The following is a 26057-nucleotide window of genomic DNA, read 5'->3' on the forward strand; positions in this document are numbered from 1 at the left end:
AAATCGGTCACACTGAACATCACATCCCTGGCATTTTAATTTATAAAAACTGCGCGTGTTTTTGTTATTTCCTTAATGAAGTTAAAAGTTATAAAAATAAGTTACAAAGTTTAGTTACAAAGTTAAGTTAAAAGTTAAGTCACCAGAGAACGCTGCTGCCCATTTGCAAAGAAGAGCTATTAACTTCTTGTAAAAAAAACGCGGGTATAATCTCGATATGGCATCATGCGTCTTGTACTTCGTATTCCTAATATTTGCGGCTCATAAATTGACTGACGCTGCGAAGTTAAACCACCCGCGAGTGTTGCTTCCCATTTTCAACGACAAACCCGTCAACTTCACTTTGGAGGTGGACGAACGAAATTGCTACAAATGGTGAGAGGCGTCGGCACGGCTAGACCGGCATTTTAACCTCAAAATATTTGTTTTTGTTGTTTGGTATTTTATCGCTACTGGAACGAATTGAAGGGTCGCAAGCAATCACTATGCAATACCAAGATATTGCGCCAGGATCAAATACCTTAAATTCTCCTTTGGGCTAACATCCTAAGCATTGTTTAAAAGCTAGTTCCGTCTACGGGCCGTCCCCCATACACCATCTGGGTATTGCATAGTTTTTAATGTTTTATTTTAGGTTTTAACATGTTTTAACGTCGACTGACGGACACTAACCTTAAATATATTTCAGGACATCTTCCCGCCAAGACCTTATATCTGTGCAACCGGTGTATCATGGCTTCAGCGAATGCGCCTACGAGGCGGTGGTCACAGTGCGGACCCGCGAGCGACGCCGCAACACGGCCATCGTGTTTGCGGAGGATGTGCAGACCGGTGCCATGCTGCGCTGCGACGTGATAGTGGACAAAATTAGCAGTCTGAACGTCCGGACTGCCACACGGCAGCTCTACCTGGAGGAGGCGCCAGCGATCTTCGAGCTGCACGCCTTTGACTCTCAGGGCAACGAGTTCTTCACCCTCGAGGGAATCGAGTTCAACTGGGACATCTCGGAGCATGACAGCAAGAAGCCGCCCGCAATGCGGTTCCTCACCTTCTCGAAAAGCCCCTACCACACTGTGCCCCCCGCCCTCGAGAAATTCGAAGCCGCTGGCATCAAGGGCTACATGATCCTGCTGGAGGGCATCAATACGGGCACTTCAAAGATAACAATCACAATGCCCTATGCCGAGTACAGCAATGTGAAGCCCATGGAAATATATATCAGTGTACTGGCCAATATCATTATCGAGCCTTCCGAGGTTACGATCCTGAAAAAAGACTCCATTAGCTTCCGCATTCTCCAGCTGAAGATGGACAAGCTGCATGACATTACGAAGAGCAACCAGTACTTCCTCGAAGTGGAGGATGCAACAGTGGCCAGCTTGAAGGGCAATACTGCAACGGGAAACGAACTGGGGCGCACCCAGATCATATTGCGCGATCGAAACATGCCGGAAACCGATAAGAACACCAAGGGGCCCAGTGCCCTGTTGACAGTGGCAGAGCCCCATAAGCTGGGCATCAGCCTCCTGCCTCACAACAACTGGGTGACGGTGGAGGGCGAGCGGCACGAGGTGGCCTTCGACCTATACGCTCCAGATGGCCAGAAGGTTATGTTGGGCAGCAAGTTCGACATTAGCTCCCGACTGGATGAGTCTCTGTTTGGCATCATCGACAGAACGGCAAACGGCAGCCGTTTGTATGGCGAAGCCCTGAAGAAGGGTGTCAGCCTGATCCATGGCACATACAAAAAGGTAAATAAATGACGATGGCCTCTCCAGTTCTTTTCTGAGATTCAATCTATTGCAGCTCATGGTGGAGGCAGAGCTGCAGATCTTTGATGAGTTGCGGCTCAAACCCACTAAGGTGATCCTGCCCTACGATCCGAACAGCATAAAGCCGCTCAAGCTGCAGTTCCATGCGACTGGCGGGGACAACAGCTACGTCTGGTTCTCCGGCAATCCGCAGGTCCTGCAAATCGACGCCCAAGGCTTGGCCACTACCGAAATCCGGGACGTACGTGCCTCCACTGGCACGCAGGAGCAGCACGAGGACGGAAACCTGCTGGCTGCCCACACCACCGTCAAGGTGGCCCTTGCCAAGAACCAGAACGTGGCCCGAGTGGCTCAGATCTACTTCTTCTCGCCGAAGCGGCTCGAGATCAAGAAGTACAACTTCGAGACGGCCCTCAAGGACTACGTGCTTCTGCACGTGGCTGTCTTCGGCCATGTCAACGACTCGGATGTGCCGTACACAAACTGCGATAACTTGCACTTCCAGCTGGACTTCAGCCAACCCATCCTGCAGCACGAGAGCAACGGAGAAGCTGTTGAACTAGCTGATGGTGCGTGTCATGTGCTCAGGCTGCGGGCCACTGCCGTGGGCAGCACCTCGCTGCGCGTCTCGTATGTCTTTCAGAACAAAGTGCTTCAGGACGCGGTCGATCTGCATGTGTACGAGGCGCTGAGCGTCCTGAATCCCGTGGAGAATGAGCTGGTGCTGCCCATTGGCGCGTCGCGAAACTTGATCTATGTGCATGGGCCGCGCCGCATCTTTACCCTGGAGGCGGAGCTCATCAAGGCCACAAACTTCAACGGCAAGATCGTCGATGTGTCGGAGATTGAGTTCGACACCCAGGACCCCATCACCTCGTTCAATGTGCTGTGCCGCCAGCTGGGCGAGACGGAGTTCACCTACCGCGTGTACAACAGCCTGGCCACGTCCAATTTCGTCGCCTATAGTTCGACGGTAACCACCAAGGTGCACTGCGTGAAGCCGCGCTTCCTGAAGCTATACGCCAGACAAGAACTGCGCCAGTCGTGTCCCCTTGAGCACCGCTCCTCGCTGGTGTACCTCAAGAACCGGGAGAATAACTTTGAGATCGAGATAGAGGTGCAGGACGCCAAGAACCGCAGGCTCATGAACGTCAGCTCGCTATGGCTGGAATGGGAGTTTGCCTCTGGCGACGAGCGATACCATGTGGACAACATTCCCCATCGTCAGCTGTCCGAGCTGGAGTACTTCCACGGCGTCAGCGTCCCTTCTGCCGAAATCCTCGTCCTCACACTGAACGAGGTGGCGCCGAACTTCCGCATCAAGGGCACGGTGGTCCACTACAACGATAAGATGCTGTCCCATCAGAACATTAACGCGGAGCGCCCTCCCTTTGGGGTCGAGAACGTACGTGTTTCGTGGAACTCGCACTCAAACCAGTAGTTCCTAACTAACAGCCTTTTGTCTTTTTCGCAGCGGAAAACGGGCAGTGTCACTACGCCGTTGATTGAGAACGAGATCAGGTTCCACACGGTGAACAGAACGCTGCTGGCGAAGGATGCAATCAGCATCTACCTGGCCCCCTCGTACAGCGAACGCATCCCCCTGGCCCAGGGAAGCGGCTTCTTCCAGATAGAGCTCTCCGAGTCCGGTATTGTCAATGTGGTGCATGACGAGAAGTCCGGCGGACTGGTGCTGACACCGCTTCGTCTGGGCCATACGCGCCTCGAGCTGACCGACCGCTGTCTGATGAATGAGCCCAGCCATCTGTCCATCTCCGTGGTGGGCATCGGCTCGATCAGCGTGGTCAGCATGGATCGGGTGGAGCGAGCTAATTCCATCGAAGCGATTGTGCAGCTCTTCGACACCAATGACAATGAACTGCACGTGGATCCGTCATATTTGGCTGTCTACGACCTCTCCGAGGTCGTCTTTAATCCGAATATATTGAACGTGCGTCTGGACATGCAGCACAATCTGAGGCCAGGCCAGATACGGTACAGCATCACCGGCAAAAATATCGGAGAGACGAAGATAGTCTTCCAGTCCGGCAAGGGGTCGCAGCAAGTGTCCAGCGAGCCGATCGTTGTCCAGGTGTTTGCCCCGATCCGCCTCTACCCGCGCGACTCCACACTCTTGGTGGGCAGCAGCATCCAGATCTACTGCCAGGGCGGTCCCCAGCCCAACACAAACCTGATCTACACCGTGGAGAAGGAACAAGTCGCGAGTGAGTTTCAATCGTAGGGACCATTAGGGATGTGCCTAATCTCTCGCTCTCTCGTAATTGTCGCTTAGCCATGAGCTCCGCCATTGTCACGGCACATCGCCTGGGAGCCAGCAATATCACCGGGAAGTGTCTGATGAAGAACCCCGTCACTGGCAAGGATGAAGTCGTCTCCCAGGACACCATCGAGGTCCGTGTGGCTGCTCTGAAGGGCGTGGAGATCCGCACACCGCTGGTCCGGATTCGCAGTGGCGCCGTCATGCCCGCCACCCTATGGGGCCAGCCGGACTTCTCGCCCATGGTGCTGGGAACGCTGGAGGACATGCAGATCACCTGGACAGTCAGTCAGCCGGGAATCGTGGAGATATTCAATGTGTTAACCGAAGCGGGTGGGTTGTGTTTTTATACAACGATACGATTGCATATACCGTGCCCCGATACGGCATTGCGGCTCAAAGATCTCAGCTCAATGCCCACCCAGTGCACGAAGAACGAATACTTCGAATGTTCTCCGATGAGCCTGCACGGTTGAGTTCCAGTGCAGGCACAGATACGGAACATACAAATCATCTGATCCCAAAAACTTACTGTATTCCTCGAATACTAACATTTGCCATATATATTTTATAGGAATCGAGTACCAGAGCGGCGACCTAATCTCGGTACGGGTGCGCGCCCTGAATCCCGGCAAGGTCACAATCACAGCGTCTGTGCGACTGGCAGATGGCACAAGGCTGCCCTCCTCCAGCGTTGAGCTAATTGGTAAGTGCCCATTCGGTCGAGCCACTGCCGAGCCACTCACTTCTCTGACCCTCTCTGACAATGCGGTCCGCAAATCGAAATTGTTATCGCAGTTTTCAAAACACTGGAGCTGCTCGGACCCAAGCCCATCAAAATGGACGTGATTCTGGCGGCGCCACACAGCACGCTTCAGTTGAAGTCCAACATCGACGAAGCGGTCTATAAGCTGGATGAGCAGAGCAGCGGCATTGTTAGCGTGACGCCAGATGGCACTGTACACACAAAGGACACCCTCGGACGGGATCTGATAATTGTAAGTGCTTGTGTGATGTTTGTGTGCTTGTGTGTTGGGTTTGGATTGCCCAAAATCGGCTTATTTCCAAAATTGTAAATTGCATTTCCTTTTGTTGCGTCCAGGCCAAAACCGTGGACCAAAATATGCCCATCGGCATTGAGGTGAAGGATGTGCAGTTCATCCTGGTGTCCCTGGTGCCAAACATAAAATTCAGGCAGCCAGAGCACAAAATACCGCGCGGCACGAACCTCGTGTTCAAAGTGTCGCTGCACGACAATCTGGGCAACGAGTTCTCCCACAACATCGAGGACGCCAACGGGCTGCGCTACGATCTGGCCACCAAGGATGTGGTCGATGCCCAGATCGGCAACAATCTGACAATTGCGGTGAGTGTCCAGTGTCCAGTGTCCAGTGTCCTGGCCAGAGGCTGTTCATTTTTCACCACTTTCATAAATCGGGTTCCTGCAACTTTTATGCCAAAGCATACAAAACTTTTCCTTTGTCATGTTTGCCTGGCGGAAAGAGATCAAGCGGAGACAGAAGCGGAGTCGGAGGAAGCCTTTACTTTTGTGGTTTATATGTAAATTTCCACTTTAAGTTTTTCGGGGCAACTTATTTCAATTTCTATTTCTGTGTGCCTCGCCGCCTGGCCGCCACGCTCTGGCAGCCAAAAACCTCTGCATTTTAATGCACTAGATAAAAGCAGAGCTCGAGTCAGAGATGGAAACAGAACCAGAGACTGAGCGAGGCATGCTGCCACCTGAGGATGAGTACGAGGCGACGAGGGCTGCGCTAAAAATCTCCAAATCCGGCCGCATGGCCACGTCGCCACGTAAAAATGCAGCACATGATGCTGACCGACCAGCAGGCAGGCGGATTTTTGGGGCTCTTAAAAGTTGCGAGTGACCACAGGCAGAGAGACCACAAGAAGCAGCAGAGGCAGCAGCTGCAGCAGCACATAATGAAAGCTCCGGCCCTCTCGAGGCACATTCCCTGTCCAGGCACATTCCTACTATTCCTACTCGCATTAAATTCAAATGGCAGCCTTTAGTGCTAAAAGATATTAATTTTGAATGCATACTCGTCCCCCCCCCCCACACACAGCTGAACCTGCAACGCGAGACGAACAACATGATATCCATCAGTTTAAGGGACACGATGCGCGTTAAGTATGCTGAGGACTATATCAAGCTGTCCGTGGTTGAGTCGCAGAACATCTACCCCACCAAGGTGAGTTGGCTTTGCAGTCGAATTGTGCAGCAGATGTGGCCACAGGATGTGAGCAGACAACAGGACAGGACCACCCTGCAATGGTCTTGCAATGCTAAACGTTTCTCATAATTCAATCCGATTTGTCTTGTCTCTTGTCCGCCCCCCGGATGCATGCACAACCCTGTGTCCCACAAAACCAAATCCGCAAATGTTCAACTGCTGCAACCGCATCGCATGCCCATCACATGCATCGCACCGCATCAACCTTCGCCTTTGGCCAACCTTCAACGAACCTTCGTCACATCCACAGACAATTTTCTCTGTGGGCGACATCATTTGCTTCGATTCACCGCTAACGTTGTCATCGATTTGGAGCAGCTCCAATGAGCAGATTGTGACGATTAATAAGCGCACAGGTGAGTAGTTTGCCATCCCCCCTTTTCCCCCTTTTTTGGTACTGTCTCTTTTCTGATTACGATTACGATTACGATTACGATTATGAGGATAACTATCTTTAATAGTCTGTTGAGGGTGGATTTGATTCGGGATTGGGAATGGAATTTTTGTTATTGTTACAAAATTTATGCATGCCCGACTGTCAAGCGTTGCTTGCCCACTGCTGCTGCATGGCATGCCCACTAATCCCGTAAATTGGCCTATATTTCACGTTCGATTTATTGATAACCCAATTAGGCTTGTTTTCGTCTAGTTTAGGAACAACAAAGCCCCGAACCCGGCCATTCTCTGGCAATAATTTGCATTAATTACTTGGCAATCGCGTTGAATTTCCCATAGATTGCACTGCCCCTTTTAGGCAGGAGAATTGCCAGTAGAGGGTTATATTGGATCGATTCAAATAAAGCATAAATCTGGAATCCTTTGAGGGATATTTATGCAAGCTCATTTTGGGGATTATTATGTCGAAGGAGGAAGGTATTCAAAGGAGTGCACGGCCACAAAACCACGTTTGGTCCCAATGGAAAAATTTTGTAATACGAGTACAGTGGCAGGGAAACAATGCTCTAGGGCAAAATTTCCTTTGAGCTTAGAAAGAAAGAGAGAAAGGGGGATTCCTTTTGCTCTCCTTTGCTGACTGGGGATATCCTCATCATACAGTTGTCCTTAGGCCAGTGCCACTGCCACTGCCACTGCCACTGCCAATGCAGCTTCCCCACAAACGCTCACAATTCTAGTTGAGCCATGGCCGGAATACGGGTAAACCCCTTGACAAAATTCCCGACGCAAGCCAGCTAAGCGTAATACATTATTCATGGAAGACAACTTCTGCCCACGCAACAAACAAATGGAGAAACGCAAAGGAAAATACAACTTTTCACACTTTTCACGTAGCAAACGGTGGCAAAAGGCTGGGGAATAGGCAAACAGGCAAACGGGCAAACGAAACAAACAAACAAAAATGGAGACGTTTAACAGCCACCAAACCAACAGACGAAGAAATGTGGGCAAGGCCAAGATGTGATTTCGCTGTGGGTTGTGTTGCCGTTCTTAACTGTGTGCTGCACTCAAGCATAAAGATAAAGTATCTATTGCCAGCCAAGAAGAAGAACTTACCAGGTGAATAGCTCTGAAAGTTTCTGCCAATAAAATGGACTCACAGACAGAAGCACAAGCGGCGGCAGTTCCCTACTTCTGTATGGACACACTTCCCATACAAAGGATCTAGGAAGAAGCAGAACGCGACAGATGCACAATGAATCCTCGAGGATACAGTTGCCAGAAGTCTCCGCTGGGACGCTTCCACAATCAGATTCAAACAATTAAATCATTACAATTCCTCCATCATCTTCGGAGTTCCATTGGGCTTCGCTTCGCTGGCCGCAAACCATGAACTTGTTGATATCGAGACTCAAACTTTGCTTCGAGGCGGAATTCAAAATTTTGCTCAACCTGAAATCGGACCAAGTTTCTCCTATTTAAGCATTGTTTGCTCAGTTACTTGAAGCACTGGCAAAGATGTACTATAGTATTGTACTCGAACTAGAATGCATTGTAGGGGGAAGCGTTTTTGACCCCGTCAAACAAGTCTCTTTATTCTTGTTGTGCCCTCTCATGGGTGTCTGTACGAATAGTAGTATTTCCTACTTATTGCACTTCAGCCATCAGCACCATCTTCAACCCAAGGAAAGTACGAGGGATATTCTCTACAGCTCTCTTTAAAGTTGTGAAACTTTAGATATAGATATTGGCCTGGTAGGTACTGCTGCACGACTTTAATCGGAAGGTTTTCCAAAGCTTGAAGGAGAAGTCCTGCTGCGTTGCGTGTCCCTTGAATGCCTCTCCTTCTATGAGACTTATTGGAAAGCGATTATTTATTTCCTTTTCAATTTTCAATTGACTATTTTGCCATTGTTCAGGGAAGCGACACGAGATCCCCAAGCAATTTATACAGCCAATGTCCTTCCCATCTACAGATTAGTTTTAGTTAAAGTTTTTGTTGTCGTTGCTGTTGCTGTTGAAAGGAGAACAAAAGCGGAAAATCAAAGCCAGCAGTCTTGTGTCGAGTCAGGCAGCCACTGAGTGGGTAATTCCCCAAACAATTAGCCATCTGTTTTCTGGCCGTTGCTTAAAGTTGAATACGCTCAAACAATGAATAATTATCGGGCTGCAGGCACACAACATGTGTACGCTTTCATATGTAAGTACATTATGCGGCCCTGCCCCCAAGCGATGTATCATTCCGTTCAGTCCGGTGAACAATAGTTTAAATTGGCTGATCTTGTTATTACACATTGAGTACTTACTACTAACTCCTGCAACTACCCCTCTCCAGCTCTAGCCCTGAACATTACTTATGCCTCGCTGGATTGGAGAGCTCTTCGCTCATTGGCGCACACTTCACCGCAGAAAGCATTAATTTAAACCACATTTCGTTTCGTTTAGGCATTGCCCGCGTGCTGAACCACCGCCACAAGGTGGGCGAGAAGATTGTGATCACCAGCGGCGATGGGGCCAACCCTGGGGGCTTCATCAAGTACGGTCTGGAAGTGCGCGAATCGGATGCGGTAAGCCACTAGCTGCTGCAACTGCTGTAACTCCTCTCACCTCACCTCACATCACCTTAATCTTGCCTTGCAGATTGTGTTTGCCAAATCGCTGGACATATTCAGTGGATCCGAGTATCGGGGACTGTTGGTGCTGCGCAACCACATGCAGTCCGAGAAGCACAGCAACCTGGTAGGCTGACCCTTGGCATATCCACTTCTGCTAACTCCTGCTAACCCTCTCTCATTCCCAGATCGCTCACAACGCAACAAAGTGTGCCATTCAACTGGCCGATGAGCCCGTGGATGTCTTCGCCTGTCGAGTGGTGGCCAAGGATGCACTCGGCCGGCAGCTGCTGAAGCTCTACAAGGCACAGTCCATGTTTGATGCCAGCAGCGGGCAGTACGTCTGCCGCGTGAAGCTGCTCTCCAGCTTCATCGAGCTGCTGGCCGTTGTCAAGACAAACAATGTCTATTTGGAGCTGCAGGTGAGATCTGTTCCTATTGTCTTCGACAACTCAATCTACTCAAACCATATCTGTACCTCGCTAACCACTATGCTCTGCTCTGCACAGGCGACGATGCCCAGCGGCGTTTTGGATACCATGTCACTGAAATTGGTGCCGGGCATTAAAGTGAAGCCCGAATTGGTCCAGGTGACCGATTTGAAGCCACAGGAGCTGCACATCAGTGGGCTGGACAAGGCGCTGCACAAGCTGCAGGTGAGTGGGATGAACCGCTGCGATGCATGCTTCGGGCTGTTCAGAGACGACGCACTTTGCTCTTATTTGCGAGACAATCATAAGTACAAGTGGGTGGGCCTGAAGGAGTCGCACTAGCACTAGCACTCTGAGCGGTAATAAAATACAGGAAATTGCTTTACAATGTACTCCAGTGATGTTTCCAGCCACTGCCACTGCCATCGCCATCGCCATCGCCATTGCCAGTGGCCCTGGCGGCTTCTTCAAAGTACAATATTATGTACGACAAGCGCTGAGAGTGCTCTTCGAGCTCAACGGAGCGAAGGGACGGACCAGCCGAATACTGTTCCATGAATTTAAAAGTTCCTGCTCATGAACTGTCTGTCTGTCCTTGCCGGCCAGGCAACCATCCATTGTTGCCACTGTGGTTGGGCCGCAAGAATCGCCGCAAGCTGTAGCTGGAGCAGCCGCAGCAGCAGCCGCAGAGGCAGGGGCGGTGCAGAGACATAGCCACAAGAAGGAGCAGCAGCAATGCAATGTCAATGCAAGGCATTCGGAGGCAGCAGGCAGCCAGGCCACATTGTGCCACCCACCCTCCCCTCCTCCGTTCTTTGAAGACAGAGCAGAGCAGAGCAGAACAGAGTCGTCTCGCCCTTGTCTGAAAAATGCAAAATGACAGCATTTTGCTTGACTTCCGTTTCCGGCTAGCTTGAGGCTTTATTTGCCCTGGCATTCAGTAAAATATTAGCTGCATTTGCAGCAACTCTAATTACAGTAAAGTGGCCATTTGAGATATTCAAGATAATTTGCATTTTCGGACAAACCCGAACAACAGCAACATTAATGTAGCTGACTCTGGAAGTCGCCTAGTGATCTGGCTGCGAGATGCGGGATGCGGGATGCTCTTGGTCGGTTGTCACTGGTGGTGATTGGCACTTGAATGCTCAGTTCGCCACTCAAAGAGCATCAGCTGAAAGTTGAATGTTTGTTCTGGAGTGGCCACTGGGAGTGGGAGTGGGACTGGGAGTGGGACTGGGAGTGGGACTGGGAGTGGATGGGCGCTTAGCAGCTGTCATCGAGATGCAATGGCCATTGTCCGTTCGGGCTGCCCGAATAGGGTGTGCTTTGCATTGTTTGAGCTGTCTGTGTTTTTTCCCTCTGTTTGTCTCTGGTGCAATTGAGCGTTTTATTGGTGCAGTACTCATCGGAGAATCGGGGGCAAGCCACTCGAAAGCGGTCCGTTCGTCCGTTCGTCCGTCTACTAATCTTTCTGTTGTGTTCGCCCCGCCGGCGCTGATCGCTTTGCTTTTGATTAATTAATTATTAATTAATTATTTGAAGCTGATGCCCCGGACCGGCATCAGCTTCACAGGAGACAGACCGCAGAAGACATATTATGTGGCTGTCAATTTCAGTGCTCGGTGCTCGGTGCTCGGTGCTCAGTGCTCTCGGCACATTTTTATTAAAATGCACATTCATTCTCAAACAGACGACTGTGACCGCACTGCCCCCCCGGCACGCATGCACGCACGCTGGCAGATGCGTCGATGGGTTTAATAAAAAATACATTGGTCTGCATAATTTTAAATTAATTATTCAATATTCCCTTTCGTGTATTATCGATGGACTAATAAGGACATTTTTCAACGGGTTTCGCAGTTGCTGTTGTCGATGTGCCGGCACTTCCGTTTATTAACAATGTCGATATTTTTTGTCAAGTACTTATTATTATGCATTAATATTATATAAATGGGTGTATGGTTGGGGCTCGTTCCGATGTCAGCAGTTGTTCTCCATTCACATCCGTTGCCGTAATAACTTATTTCTTTCCGCTTCTTTTTTGTTTTTTTTCTACCTATCCATTGTTGGGGTCTCAAGGGCATATTGTAATGGGACTTATGTGCAGCATACATACGTGTGTAAAAACGATTGTTTTTTGTTGGGTTCTATCTCCTTTCTTTGGCCACTTCCCAATTTGCAGTCAGCCAGACTTCTGGCAACTCCGAAAGTCGTATTAAAACAATATAAACCTTACCAATTGGCAATTATTTCAAAGTTATCATAAATTTTACTAATAATCGAATGATTTATGATTTCCAAGTGCAGGGAGTTCCACAGTCGAGCACAATGACTGCCACTGCCACTGCCACAGGGACAGCGACTATTTTGTAAATTGAATAATTCATGTCAGATATTATTAATTTAAATGTTGCAGAAATAGTCAAACAGATGCGTTTGCGATTAAAGTTCATTTGGTAGCATATATTTTCCCTGTTCAGGAACTTTTTGATGAGCCCACTTCAACTCTTGTTTTTGTGCAAATGGAATTTGTTTTGAAATATTTACTCAAGGCTCCGATGGTTGTTGAGATTCCATTGAGAGAGTGTTGGTCAAATATTATCAGTTTAGCAGCAGGTCACAAGGCAAGGAATTTGATATGGGAAGAGAGCCAGTCCCCCCAGTCCCCCAGTCCCCCGGCCATAGACACTCAGAGACCTGTGACTGAAACACATGCAATTTATGTTTCAAGTTTCAACAAAATGCACACAAAAAGAAGTGTGTTCTTTATGCATAACATTTATTTGATATTATTTTTAATTAAATGATTTTGCTGCACATTCAGATATCAAAATTCATTTCAAAACAATGCCATCTGTCTCCCAGAGTTCCCATCACTCTTCCCCCTTTCCCCCTTATGTTGCCTATTGAATTTCCTTGGAAGCTTTCGGCGTGGCAAATGGGGAAAGGAATCATGTTGAATGGGAAACCATAATAATTTTATTATAATCTAAATTAAATGAAATACAACTATTTAATCCGCGGACAGGTCAAACCATCGAACAGCAAATACTTCTCTGTGGATTTCATTGAGCACGGCCATGGCATCGGCAAATATCGTTTGCAAATCTTCGAGGACTTTCCGCTGGATGAAAACTATTACGTACTGATTGAATCCCCGGAAACGGAGCAGATCATCAAGGTATGCTATTATTTATGCTTATATTTTAAAAGAATAGACTCCGAAAGAGAGAACGCAACCATCAAAAGTGCCTTTAAAATGTTGCGCCAAAGTAATATTTCACCAAGAAAATAAGAGAGATACTTGGTCTACGTGTACATATGTACAAGAGCCAGGCTCTTGCGAAGGGTACGACTGGATGTAACAGGCAGAGGGACAGGCTTTCCTCATGATCAACGTCCGTTTGAATGTCAGGATCCCCGGAAGAGGAATGCCCTCGTACCATGGAATGCCATGTAAAGCCATGGTATCCTCTAGTCGGAATAAAGACTATAAAGACTTCCTCCTGTTGTGCTGCGTTTTTTCAATTTGGAACATTTTCTTGTCGTTGCACTTGCAACAGCCAACAGCCAACAGCCAACGGCCAACAGTAGCAGCAGGGAAAAGCACAAATGTAAATACTACGCTGCCACTCCATAGCCATGGCCATTTCTCATTCGGTACCTGATGCCATTAGATAGTGCAAACACGCTGATAGCCAGCCGCGTATCAATTTGTTGTTGCGGAAACTTGTTCTCCCCTCCCGTCTTTCAGTGGCGCCTCGAAGTGAAATACAAATGGTCTTTCCGGGAGGGCCAACGGAATCGAATAAATAAGTTTCGTTTATGCACCCCGACAATGGTCATTGCAACGGACCCAACAAAAGGAAGGAGCAGCAGCAGCAGCAGCGGCAGGAGCAGGAGCAACTGCAACATCAGCGGAATGACGTCTGTCTTGCTCAACCTTTGTCGAAATTACATAAATTTCGGCCCTGCCCGACCTATAAACGCTATCTGAAACCGTTTGGCCTATAAACAATGGCAGAATCGTTAGGTTTGTGGCTGTGTCCAACGCTGGGCGACACTGCATTGCCAATAAATTTTGGACCATATGTCGATGGAACGCATGTTGGGTCATTCGGCCAGCAGAGAAAGTGTCCTGCAGATGTTTCTGCCCGAACAGCCGGAAGCTTACTTCTGATACAGCATATAAAGATGATTAGTAACGGCCGAGTTGGGATTGGACTGTGGGTTCAGGGATTAGCATTATGTCTGTTTATAATTCCGTTTGATTATTTGTCTTTACAGGTGCCCATTGTGGGCAGCACAATGCTGGCCCAGAAGTGCACCGACCGTTCCTATGGCGGACCTCTGATCTCTCGTCTGGTGGAGAATATTGGCTTCCTCGCTAGCTCAGTGGTGATTGTAATCATCTCGATATGGGGTGAGTGTGTACATACCTAATATATATGTATGTATCTATTCTCTATTCTATTGACCGTGTAAATTATGCACAAAACTAAAGTCGGCCCGGCGGAGTGGCTTTGTTAGAGCCGAAGCATCATAAATCATGGGAAAGGACTGGACTTGGAGTCAGTCTCGAGTTGCTGTTGCCGTTGCCGTTGCTGGTTCTGCTTTTGTTGCGGTTGTTTGCAGTTAATCGCAAATTCCATGAATTTTTAATCAGCCCCTGGCTGGAGGAAGCGGAACTGGAAGAAGATCTGGAGAACTGGAGCTGCGGGCATCCTTGAGCGCTATCCTTTGACGCAGACCTTTTCAGTGGTGACGCAACCTGTGTCCTGCGTTTGGGACAACGCTTGGTTAAACCTTGGCCATTTTCCTGCATTTTTACACGCGCAGCAGCAGCAATCGAGTTGAGTCTGGGGTCCGAAAGTTGCGGCAAAGTTTTCCCCTTTTAGGACTCGCTCTTTTGCCATTTTTCAATGTACCTCTGGCTTGTTGGCCACAGCCCCGCGGGGCAAGCAGTGGGCGGCGTCTGATAGTTTTGTACTATCGCTTCGAAAACACTTTACACCCAATAAAAAAGTGAGCAACACAACGTAACACAACACACCACAAAAAAAAAAAACCCAAATAAAAACAGTCATGGCTAACCTTAGCTTGGCTTGGCGCTTACCTTGTTCGCCTGACAAACTCCCAAAAGAAGATAAGAAGTTTCGGTTCTGTTTGGCTTGGGATAGTCCGCCCTTTCGAGCCCTCAGAGGGTGCGTAAACAACCGCAGCAAAGGGGGAGGAGGAGCAGCAGCTATATCAACAGCAACAGCAACAGCAGACCAAATTCTTGATTAATTGCATCTCGCATGCATGGGGGTCCATAGAATGACGCTGCGCGTATATATCGCCAAAACTTTTATTTCTGTTTTTTTTTGCTACTCACTCACCATCTTTCTCCCCCTCCTCACTGCAGTGTACATGTCTTGGTTCCAATCGGAGGGCGTCAAGCAAGTCAACTCTGAGGGTAAGTTTAATTAATAATTTTGAGTGCGCACAGCCCCGGGGCCAGCAGCAGGAGCAGCAGCAGGAGCATCTGGAGGAAAACTAGCTCCAACTGGAGATGGAGGCCAGGCGGCCAGGCGGGCAGGGAGCAGCAGCCACGCACAACTTTGGCTACACTTCTCTATTAGTTTCAAGTTTTTAGTCATTTCGTGCATGAATACCAAAAAGTTTCGGGCAGCGCCCGCGATGCCAGCGATGCCAGCCCGAGCGATAAAAGGCGCCGTCTTTGCACTATCATCATCAGCAGCGTTGGCAGCATTTACAGAATTTCTTATTTATGACTTGAACTTTGATTTTCGAGCACTTTTTTCTGGTCGCGCCCATCGTGATGGAACTGCAGAGCGACCCACCACCGCCCTGGCTGATGCATCAGCTCAAAGCGTGCTAATCATCGCTGGGAAGCTCATTCAAATGCAAAGCATTCAAAGGCGCCCCTGGATACCAGTCGGCGACTGCACTCTATCCATAAATTTATCAAATTTAGATGTAATATGCCAGAGTTCAAAGGTTTTCCTCTGGAAAGTTTCGCGCTAGGGGGTCTGTTACTTTGTATCAGCTTTCTCCTCAACGGAGCCTGCATTGCGCACTCTCGAATTACCTTAATTACAAAATTAGTCTAATTACTCAGGATTTCTGCCCCAGCCCCATCCAGGGCCCCAGCCCCCCTCTAATGAGGGGCTTGCGAGGTCAGCAAGTCGACCCACTCGCGCAGCGCGCGCCCACCCCCCTGCCCATTGGCTGCCCTGCACGTAATTTTCACACTAATTTTAATAGCTAAATTATTTGTTGTTCCGCCCAGTGCTGCCAGGCTTCAAGGACTAATTACATGCTTGGGTCTTAGCTCGGAACGAGAAATTTTTCAGAGAACTCGTGGAGGAAATTTCGATTCCACTTCCCATGTTTTGAGCCCTATTTTTTGTATCTCCTTACAGCTTTCCAGAAGAAGAACTCGAGTCCCACCGCAAGTCCGTCCTATAGGCACCCCCAGTTATACGCCGGTAAGTGCTGGTTTATAAATAGTACGATTGATACATCAGCTGTGACATGCTTTTTCTCTTGCCGCAGACTCAATGACCCCGACGATTTCTCGGAATTATTCTCCTGGCCGTCTAAGGGAAAATCTGGACAGTTCATCGGATTCATTTGTTTACGGCCACCCGCGGCTGAACTCCCCAAACAGATCCGGCAATTCGCCTCGCTTCAACTAGCTTGAAGTTCAAAAGGAGGCTTGATATTGGCCCTGAAGTTTGAGAGTTTGATCTGCGATTCCCTCCTTATTTTTGTTTGTTATATTTTCGTTATGTATATAAGTCGAGTCTAGTGTAAGTTTTGTAGTGCCTAGTCTATAGTTAAGGGGAAACGTAACACAGCTAATGCACATATATTTTCTATAAAAACACTTATTTATTCGCTGAGAGGAATTTATGTTGCGAAAATCCTAAACCAAGAGACTAAATAAATGATTAAGAGTGAAGAATGCTTGTCTGTAAAGCGGAGTCAATATTCAACGGGTTTCTTTTCGGTTAACAGCGCTATCCCGCCATTGTTCTCTTCAAGACCAAAGGCTGTCGGGCACGTGCAAAGGCACTTGAGTTGCTCTGCCACTCTCCCACTTTCTCTCACTCTCACCATCTCTCAGCGTGTTTAAAGTGCCATCGGAGTACTTGAGAACAATTTTTTCAAGCATTTTTTTTCTGCCGTGTGTCCCGCTTCGACGCTGAAAAGCGTGCTCCGATTTTTGTTATATGCATTTCTAATTAGAAAAGCATCAAGTGAAGTATGCCATTAATTTTACATTTGCGCATTTCAAGTGCGGCCCGCCCTGCCGCTGGCCACTTGAGAAATGGGCGAGGTACTTGACTGCAATTCCGAGTCTCTCTCTCGCTCCTCACTACTCACTCCTCACTACTCACTCCTCGCTCTCTTTTTTTCTTTTTGTGGCCCTATTAATTAGTTGCAAAGCTTCTCTGGAACCGGCATTGGGGTCAGGTCAATCGAACTCTTTTGTGTGTGTGTCTGGTGGAGTTTCCCCCCGCTACGACCCGCACTAGCAGCAGCAGCAGCCGTTTGATTTACAGCTTAATCGGGGGCCTGGTTCTTATGGGTTTTCCTGTCGCATCTTTCCATCATTTTAACACAATTTGCTTGGCAGTGAAATGGAAATTTCGTTTCCACTCCCATAAATTATAAATAACTTAATCGTGTCCGAGCGTATTGAACCGTGAGGCCCGGCCGAGGCCTGTGACCCGGCCGAAACGAATCGAATCGAATCTCACTTTCAGGATCTTGAGAGGATTCCAGAGAGTTCGTCGACGCAGTCCTCCACGTTGATTAAGATGCTTCAACTTGACTTCACTCATGTGTTAACATTATAGTATAAGTAGTAATGCGATATTTTCTGGTTAGTTCTCCCTTTCCCACACACCCACCCTTCCTCTGCTTGATTTGCTCATTTCCGGTTCACTGAAATTCAACTGGATTCAACACACACACACATGCATCGATATGCATGTATATTTCCATGTGTGTGGGTGTGCGGTGTGGCAAGCGATATTCTAATCGGATTTGTATGCTTGTACGATATATGAATTATGGCCAGACTCGCATGCGACAAATGCTGCTCATTTCTGTGCACTGGCCACGAGGTAGGTGAATTATTAAACCAACAATTAGCAGTCAAGGTAATTATTGCATATACTATATGAACAGTGCACGAGTGAATTATTAAATATCGAGCCTGCAAACAAGCTCCCAATTCGGAATTACTCCAACGCGCATAAATCAGACCATGATTATGAGTATATATAACAATTGCCGACTTCATGACCCTAATCGGTTGCAGCAGTTAATTAACATTGAATTTCATTGCTATATGGTGAACACGCCCTGCATATCCCAGTACGACTTCCTCCACCCAATTTGATTAATCTGCTGTGCTGCCTCAGAGGAACACCTGCTAATCATTTCATCCGCTGCCTTTGATGTTGCTGCTTTCTAATTAAAACGAAAGCAACAGATAAGGAATCATTTAGACAGCCAAATGGGAGACGAAACATGCGCAGACTTTCCAGCGGCTGATGTTGCAAGTTCTAATTAATTACGAGCACAGCATCCCGCCACCCGCCAACCGCCACCCCGCGTGTGTGAGTGCGGGCTGTTTTCATTCCATTTCATATTTCGTCTTCATACCTACTTGCACGGAACTGCCAATTTTAACCACACCGAGCCTCCGAGAAATTGCAATTATCTTACCCCCAACATATTGCAGAGCTTGTGCCTTCCGACAGGTCCAATATTGGACTTGGCTGGGGAATAGAGCTTCAATGGGAGCCCACTTCCCCAAGGGGCAGCAGACATTTATCGAACATTTCTTGTCCATTCAATGGCAGAATTTCGGGATTCGGGTGGAGAAAATTCGGAAATGCACCCCATGATACAGGAACTAGGCAGGCAGACCCATGCAAAATTCAATGGGTTTGATATTCCAGTACAAATTTGTCACGGCTACATACGGAAGCCAGCTTCCAGGCTCTTTCAGAGCATAATTTGCATAGATTGTCGGACATTCTTGTTCTGCCTCCGCCGAGGAGCGACGACGCCTTCGTAATGACCAAAACAAGAAAATAAATGAATACAATTTCTTTATCTGGAGGACATAAAAATACAATTCTCAAAGGTGCGCTATACATAAAATAAAACTTAATACACGAGTGGGGGAAATCACAAAATGCCCTCGATAATGTGGCACTGAGACTTTGGTGGTTCAAAACTGTCTGGCTACAACTTAAGTACGCCAATCGCTGAATGTTCTTTTAGACTACGCAGGCAGACGTTCGATTTGGATGGTGGCATGCTTCATGCGGTACTCGGGGCCGCTGACCAGCTGCGTGGCCAGCTGCAGGATGTCCTCGCTGTTGCTGCCCGCCTCTGCAAAGGATGGGGGGGGGGAGGTTCAGATGGGGTTCTCTCAGTTGCGGTTTGGGGGCGGGCTTACCTGTGACGAGATGCACCATGAGTACTCGGTGCTCGGCGGTGTGCTGCCACACATTCAGATGATGCACCGATCTGTGAGGGGCGGATAAGCACAGAGTAAATAATGAGCCGCTGTCAACCCACTGCCACTCCCACCCAGGACACTCACCTCACACCCTCGATGCTGGCTAGCTGGCGCTGCAGAGTCCGCAGAGAGAGGTTCTGTGGCACGGCGTCGAGCAGGACGGCGACCGACTCGCGGAAAAGCGGCACCGTCGTCAGAATCACAATCACCGAGAAGAGCAGCGTGCACAGTGGATCCGCATACTTGGCGCCGGGCTGCACGGGTCGCCAAATTGAATTAGCAGAGAGCAGTCAGGGCGTGTGCATTAATTGACTTGTCGTCTAGACAGGGGCAAGAACTCACGCAGAATTTGATTAGAACGGCGGCCAGAAAGACGCCAATGCTCTGCACCAGATCGCCAATCACATGAATCATGGCCGCTCGCAGGTTCAGGTTCTCCTCCATGTCCAAGGGCTGCGGAGAACTCATCTGTCGGCTGTTGGAAGGGGAATCGAATCAGAGTTAATGCAGTTTCAATTACAGCAGCTGTCAACTGAATTAATTTCGAATCACTTGCAATAAACCAAACAATTAGCAGAATACCGCAGTCTGGAAAAGTTTTCTATCTATCAACCGCGCGGATGTTTTTGCTAACTCGAATTCGAGCACCGCGGGCCAATCGCTGTTTCACTTGCCGTTGCCGTTGCCGTTGCAGACGATGAATGCAATTTAAATCAATATTTACCGTTCGTGGTTGGGCCTCCCTCCTGTCCCGATACACTCGAATGGCTTCGAGCCATTTGATATAGCCACATTATGGCCATTTGCAATTGTTGCTCTCGACTCTGTGGCTGCCATCAAAGAGCCGTCGCTGCCTGCGGCTAGAAGCGCGTAGGAGCCCGAACGAGAGTTGGAGTTTGAGTCGGAGTGGCTGTGGCTGTGTCCATGTCCATGTCCATGACTATGACTATGACTATGACCGTGCCCATGTCCATGGCCGCCAATGCCCAGCCAGGAGCCATGCAAAACGAACATCATCCTGGAATTGGGGGGGATAGAAACACTTTAAAGCGGCTCTTTCAATGACTTGAGTAGGAGAACGCAGCATACGGTTCGTAGTTCCTGGCCAATTGAACCTGGTTGAACAACTTACACAATATTGATGGCAATGCCAATCCCTGATATGGACATCATCACATTCACATCCAGCACAAAGTCCTGGGTGTATATCCGTTGAATAGCAACCACAACGAGTATGCCAGTCAGGAGCCAGATACCCAGTATGGAGGCCAGAGCACCGACAACCTCTGCAAATCGAGAATAGAAAATCATCATGAAAATGGTGTTGAGAGCCGGCCAGGTTAGGGAGCAGGGCGCAGGAGGTATTGGATTGCCGTGTCCGACGGCCGACAGATGGATTTGCTCGACATAAATGCAATTATTGCGGGCCATACTTCAAACCGTCAACCAGCTTAGGTGAAGGGAGTCCAATTGGAGCATAGGATGGCTGAGGTATTAAATGGGAGAGCCCGGGTGTCCGTGCGGCAACAACAATCCGACAACAAGTTGTCCACTCATTAGCATAGTGTCGACCGTAATTGGGTACTTACCATAGCGTTTGTATCCAAAGGACATGCGCTCGTCCGGCGGTCGGCCGCCCAGCCAAATTGCAACCAGCCCGATGACGAAACTAATACAATCAGTTGCCAAATGGGCGGCATCGGTCATAATCGCCAGGCTTCCGGCCACGTACCCGCCAAGGAATTCAATGATCTGCGGTCATTCCCATCAAGCGTGGTTATCGTTGAGCATAGTTGTTGTTGGTGTTGTTGTTGGTGTTGTGGGGGGATGAAATGTATCATAATTAAATCAACAATGCGCACTCCAGCCACAAGCCAAAGGAGGTATTTGTGTGTACGTAACCGTGTCGCTGTCGCTGTCACTGTCACTGTCCGTGTCCGTGTCCGCGTCCGTGTCCGCTTTCGAGCACTCACCATGAATATGCAGCAGAGGGAAATTGCGAGCAGAATTTTAAATTTGGCCTCCTGTGCCGATTTGCTCTTTAGGTTCGCACCAAATCCCGGCTGGGAGCTGCGGCATTCCCTGTCCGCCCCCATCTCCATCTCAAATTCCATTCGCGCTGCAGTGTCATGCTCGTGCTCCGAGTGCTGCAAGTGACCGCACAAATTGCTTATAAATATGAACGTGTGTGCGAAGGGGCGGAAGCCGCGAGTACACTTGCGGTCAACATATTGGGACACCCCCACCCCTCCCCCTCTATGTACTTATGAATGTATGTATACCTGGTTGTGGACACTGATTAAGCATTTTTTCAGAGTCCCTTCTGGGCCATGACTTGTTCTATGGAAACCTACTACTATCTGGCTGATCCCAGCTGTACGCATGTATCTGCCTCTGGGCCCTTGTATCTATGCATATAAATAGGTCGTGGAGCACTTTCGTTGCATACCACAGAGGGTGCGCGCCTAACTGCTCTTTCGGATACTGCCTTAATTATTAACAATTAGGTTCTGCTCACCAGATTGCTGGCGCTTCCTTCGCTGCCGCCCAGCAGCGGAACTTCCCACGTCTGCTCTTCCAGATCTCGGATAACTTTACTTCCTATTCCTGCCACTCGATGGCTGCTTGCGAGGCTGTTGTTGTTGTGGTTGAGGTGCTCCTGGGGGTGGGGATGGTGATGGTGGTATTTTGAACTATCGTTGGTCAGATGAGCGGCTCCCCTGGCAGGCAGTCGGCTGTCATGGAGCTCCTGCTCGCCGCCCGACAGCGGCTGATTACCATCAAAGTAAGGCGAAAACCTCTCATCGTAATCATCTTCATGGGGCCCCGTGGGGGCTTCGGCGCTGTCGAGCTTTTGATATTTTGACATGGTCTCGGTCTTTGGTCTCTGGTTTCGGTTTCGGTTTTGCGGTGCTCTTCTATCTTTGATAATGTTATTTGTGTGTGTTTGTGCGCCTGTATCTGTGTGCGTGTAACTGCACTGATTATAGCCTTTGTTTAGTTAACACAATGTGGGCATCCCATTTATCATAATTAGTGTGCGCACTGTGCCCCGGCATCTGTTAAATGAAATCAATCTGATTCAGGCATTACCCGTACATTCGCGCAGCACCCTGCCCGCGTCCTCAGGCAAGCGTATGTGAGTACATTCTGTGGAAATGTGGAATTGTTTAAATGTCGGGATGATTCAACCAAATATATATGTATGTCTTAAAGCATTTCGGCCTACTTTGCTGCTTTCATGCGAACTCCCATAACCCCATGGATTCCACAGTGGTTTTCTTTTCTTGGAAATTACCCTCAAGTCAAAGAATAAGAGGATTCAATGAGACCCTCCCTTTGCTCTCCAACAACCTATTTTTCAAGTATTTATTCAGGAGTACACTTCCACTTGTTCCACGCTCCAGGCAGGGAGTTGAGCCACATGCAAAACCGACATAGTATCTGGTCCTAGTTTTGTGGCTATCGTGTGATGTGTGATATTGTCTACTCGAGTCGATTCGTTGACAGTTTCTTTTCAACCTTTGTTTGAATGCTTATCAGCGATAATTGGTTGTTTGCATGTGTGTAGTGGTTATGTTTCTGGGCCTCTTGCCGCTGCCGCTTCAATTTTTTATCGTTCGGCTTGTTTTATGTACATTTGTATGTGGTCGCTCCACTGCCTTGGGGCACTTAAGTTGCGATAAGCCCCACGTTTCCCCCATTGGGGTTGTCAATGCGGCAACAGCGAAATGACTTGGAGACTTTGATTAACTTGTTGGGTCCCGCTGGTGCCCACACACACACACACACACACATATAGTACGATACAACTCCACTCCACTTCCAGTTTTCCAGAGTCTGTTGCTCCGAGAGCGCAAATACTGTTTCCAGAGTAGGGTAGGGAGCACTAATTTATTGAGGGGCAGCCACTTGAAGTACATATACATACATATGTATGTAGTACATATATTTGCCTGGCGTCTCTCGATAAACCAACGCGATAAGATAAGCCTTGTTGGATCAGAATCAGCGGCGGCTGGGGCACCTGGTAGATCGAAAAGATCGCGTGGAATTTCCACCCTAATGCGAAAGCTGCTTCAGATGGACTTTTCCAGCGACAGTGTTAGGGAAGGGTATGCTCCGAGAGCTCCCTTGGGCGGCTGACACATCAAGGAAATGTCCGCCCTAGAACATTCCCACTTAGTCCGAACAAGGAAGATGTCCCACAAGAGGGGTTTCTATGCACACACATCGTTGGTACACAGTCTACACAGACACAGGAATTATGTTATATATTCTGACTAATTCCCATTGAGTATTGATAAAAAATACGTGCGTCTGGAGTACTGACGTACTCCCTATAGTCTCAAAAGCCGACCGACCTTGCGGACCTTGAAGAAAAGATTTCGAAACGAATTTATTGTTGACAGTTGCTCTTTGATTTGTTCTTGTTTTCGTTCCTATTTCGGTTTCATTTAATTTCCATTTATAACAGTTTATTTATGGGGCCAGGCAGAACTGAGAGCGGAACGTGCTCGTGGTGGCTTCTCGTGCTCCTGGCATATTTTCCATTGTTATTTTTAGTCTCAGGGAAATGGGAAATGGAAACAAAAACAGAAACCAACATTGACGCTGGGGGAAAGTGCTGGGCAAATCGAATTTGCATTAACTTTTCCCACACCGCCCCTGCTCTCTGCTGGCGGTAATTGCAATAAAAAAAGGCCAAATGCTAAAAGAAAACACACAAAACACCAGCGACTAAGAGAAGAGAGAACGTGCATTGACCTTCTCAACAGGTTTTACTCTCCCAGTGCGTAATGAGCGTGATTAGCGCTCTCTTTGCATCAGCTGCAGATGCTGCTTGCAGTCTGTTTTTGTTATACCCTAGCAGAGGATATAATTGTTTTCACCACAGAGAAAATAATTTATGAAACTAAAAAGTATATTCTTTACATCGAGCTGTAGGAAAATAGACTGGAATATCGCACAGCTTTCGTGGAAACGAGCGATGCGCAAGGAAAGGGTACGCAAAGCTTCGGCACCCAAGGCAAGCTTTTGTCTGCCAGCACGTGAAGCCGGCTGCTGAGTCAGAAATATTGGTTGGAGAGGGAGAGAGCGCAACAGCGATCAAGGGCAAGGGAGTGAACGAACCCAAAGCCCAAAAAAGCGTAATTGAGATGTTCCCATTCTTGATTATTATTATTCTATTCACTGCATTTTTCGTTTCGTTCTCCAATTCTTAGGCTTGCCTTCGACATTTTGTTGATTACTTATGTAAACACCGAGAAATGACGAATGATATTTACAGTTGAGTCGGCTTCGTTTTTGTGATTTTTTTCAACCTTTAAGTTTTTTGTCTGCTGAGAACCACTAATTTACACTCTGCACATTGCAATTCGCATTGATAGCGGTTTTTAGATAACTTTTTGATTGCGTTTCCTTCTGAGCCCGACAAACACTTTTTAGTTTAACAATTTACGATCGCAAGTCGCAGCATTTCTCGCCGTCAGAAAGCAAGCGCGCACGTTGTCAGCGACGCGTGAAGTTCAAATAAGCAGCGACTACGGACGACGACGACGCAGCCGACTACAGTTAGACCAGACAAAGAGACACAGCGAAAGAGAGAGAAAGGGAGAGCGAGAGCGTTAGCGACTAAAAAGAGAACGTTTGGGCTTTTTGATAGCCTCCCGAATGATAATCACTGAGAGGTGGCGCTCGGCTAATGTTCTACGCCAAGATGTATTTATTCAGGGTGAAGCATTTGAGTCGCATAGTTTGTTTGGTGGCTCTCTTTTTGTAGTAGCATGTACAAAGTATAGCCCATCTCGAGTACACGAAACAACGACCTTTGTATTTTTTAGGGAATATCACTTTTAATAAGCAAACAGTTTTGTGGGATTCCCCACATTCAGAGTGCGACGGTGCGAATTTTTTGAACTCTCCCCCTTAGATAGATACACCTTGATTCTGTTCGCTCTTTGAGTGCTTTCGCCCCACTGCGAGTGACTCTCAGCTGGGGCTTCCCATGAGGGAAATAAGATCATCACAAGATCAGTCTGCCTTTGTCGCTTGTAAAATAATATTTTGTCTGATTTATTCGTATCGTGTCGGCGTTTGTTCGGAAAAGTGTTTATTGCCTCTGATCGGTAAGCAAACAATTATCCATTTATTTCGATTCATTCAAGTGTCGAAAAACAAAGCCCATGCGAGTACTGACTGATAGGGGGTCGGCGTGGCTTCTGTATTGGATCAGACTGCCGACTCCGAGTGTTTTCTTTTTTGCGCATCCAGAATGTTCAAACACATAAATATGTATGTACATATGTATATAAATAATAAATAAATATGAATATATGCAACGTAAAGTTAATCTCAATTGAATCAATCGGGTAACAGAGATGGCCATATGGAATGATGTGGAAAAAATATATATGAACTCTATATATGTTACACAGTAGTACGTAATATATACATATGTATGTACAGTGCCGGAATTACGTGGTATGCCAACACGTAAAAACTTTTCCGTTTACTGCTGTTTTAAGAAAAAACAATATTAATTATTAATACACGCCGACCTAAGGGCTTAATCCATTTTTAAAGGGGTGTATTAAAGTACATCTTTTTGTGCATAACACGAACCCGAATTGACATGCATCCCTCCAAGCGTCTTTATTTTCCAGTTTAGAAAGCCAAATTTCTCCAATTTTCCCTAGTCCCTAATATCGTTTGACTTGCGTAGACAGTTCTTGTCGTATTCCATTTGGTTATTTAAGAG

The 26057-nt window shown here is 47.9% G+C and overlaps 2 protein-coding genes across 3 annotated transcripts; one reads left to right on the plus strand and one right to left on the minus strand.

The window, feature by feature from the left end:
- Positions 1–154: 154 nt before the first annotated feature.
- On the plus strand, positions 155–16714 carry LOC6602130 (nuclear pore membrane glycoprotein 210). Its single transcript, XM_002027066.2, has 19 exons — positions 155–375; positions 689–1751; positions 1807–3177; positions 3247–3997; positions 4066–4383; positions 4625–4756; positions 4849–5048; positions 5153–5416; positions 6135–6260; positions 6553–6658; positions 9144–9265; positions 9339–9437; positions 9499–9732; positions 9820–9966; positions 12773–12925; positions 14032–14167; positions 15152–15202; positions 16173–16238; positions 16306–16714. Exons 1-19 carry the CDS (start codon positions 218–220, stop codon positions 16446–16448), a joined length of 5640 nt encoding a protein of 1879 aa, XP_002027102.1. The 5' UTR covers positions 155–217; the 3' UTR covers positions 16449–16714.
- Positions 16715–18864: 2150 nt separating this feature from the next.
- On the minus strand, positions 18865–24778 carry LOC6602129 (zinc transporter 2). Of its 2 annotated transcripts, none has more exons than XM_026986415.1 (10): positions 24622–24778; positions 21816–22447; positions 21271–21444; positions 20887–21049; positions 20430–20583; positions 20022–20315; positions 19640–19772; positions 19382–19551; positions 19235–19305; positions 18865–19167 (listed from the first exon to the last, which is right to left on the minus strand). In XM_026986415.1, exons 2-10 carry the CDS (start codon positions 22164–22166, stop codon positions 19058–19060), a joined length of 1620 nt encoding a protein of 539 aa, XP_026842216.1. In that variant the 5' UTR covers positions 22167–22447; positions 24622–24778; the 3' UTR covers positions 18865–19057. The 2 variants fall into 2 exon arrangements, with proteins under 2 accessions (XP_026842216.1, XP_002027101.1); XM_002027065.2 differs by having other exon boundaries at positions 24586–24778.
- Positions 24779–26057: the final 1279 nt, after the last annotated feature.

The sequence above is a fragment of the Drosophila persimilis genome, unplaced genomic scaffold, assembly GCF_003286085.1.
Source record: "Drosophila persimilis strain 14011-0111.01,24,50 unplaced genomic scaffold, DperRS2 tig00000002-arrow-pilon, whole genome shotgun sequence".
NCBI classification, from domain to species: domain Eukaryota; kingdom Metazoa; phylum Arthropoda; class Insecta; order Diptera; family Drosophilidae; genus Drosophila; species Drosophila persimilis.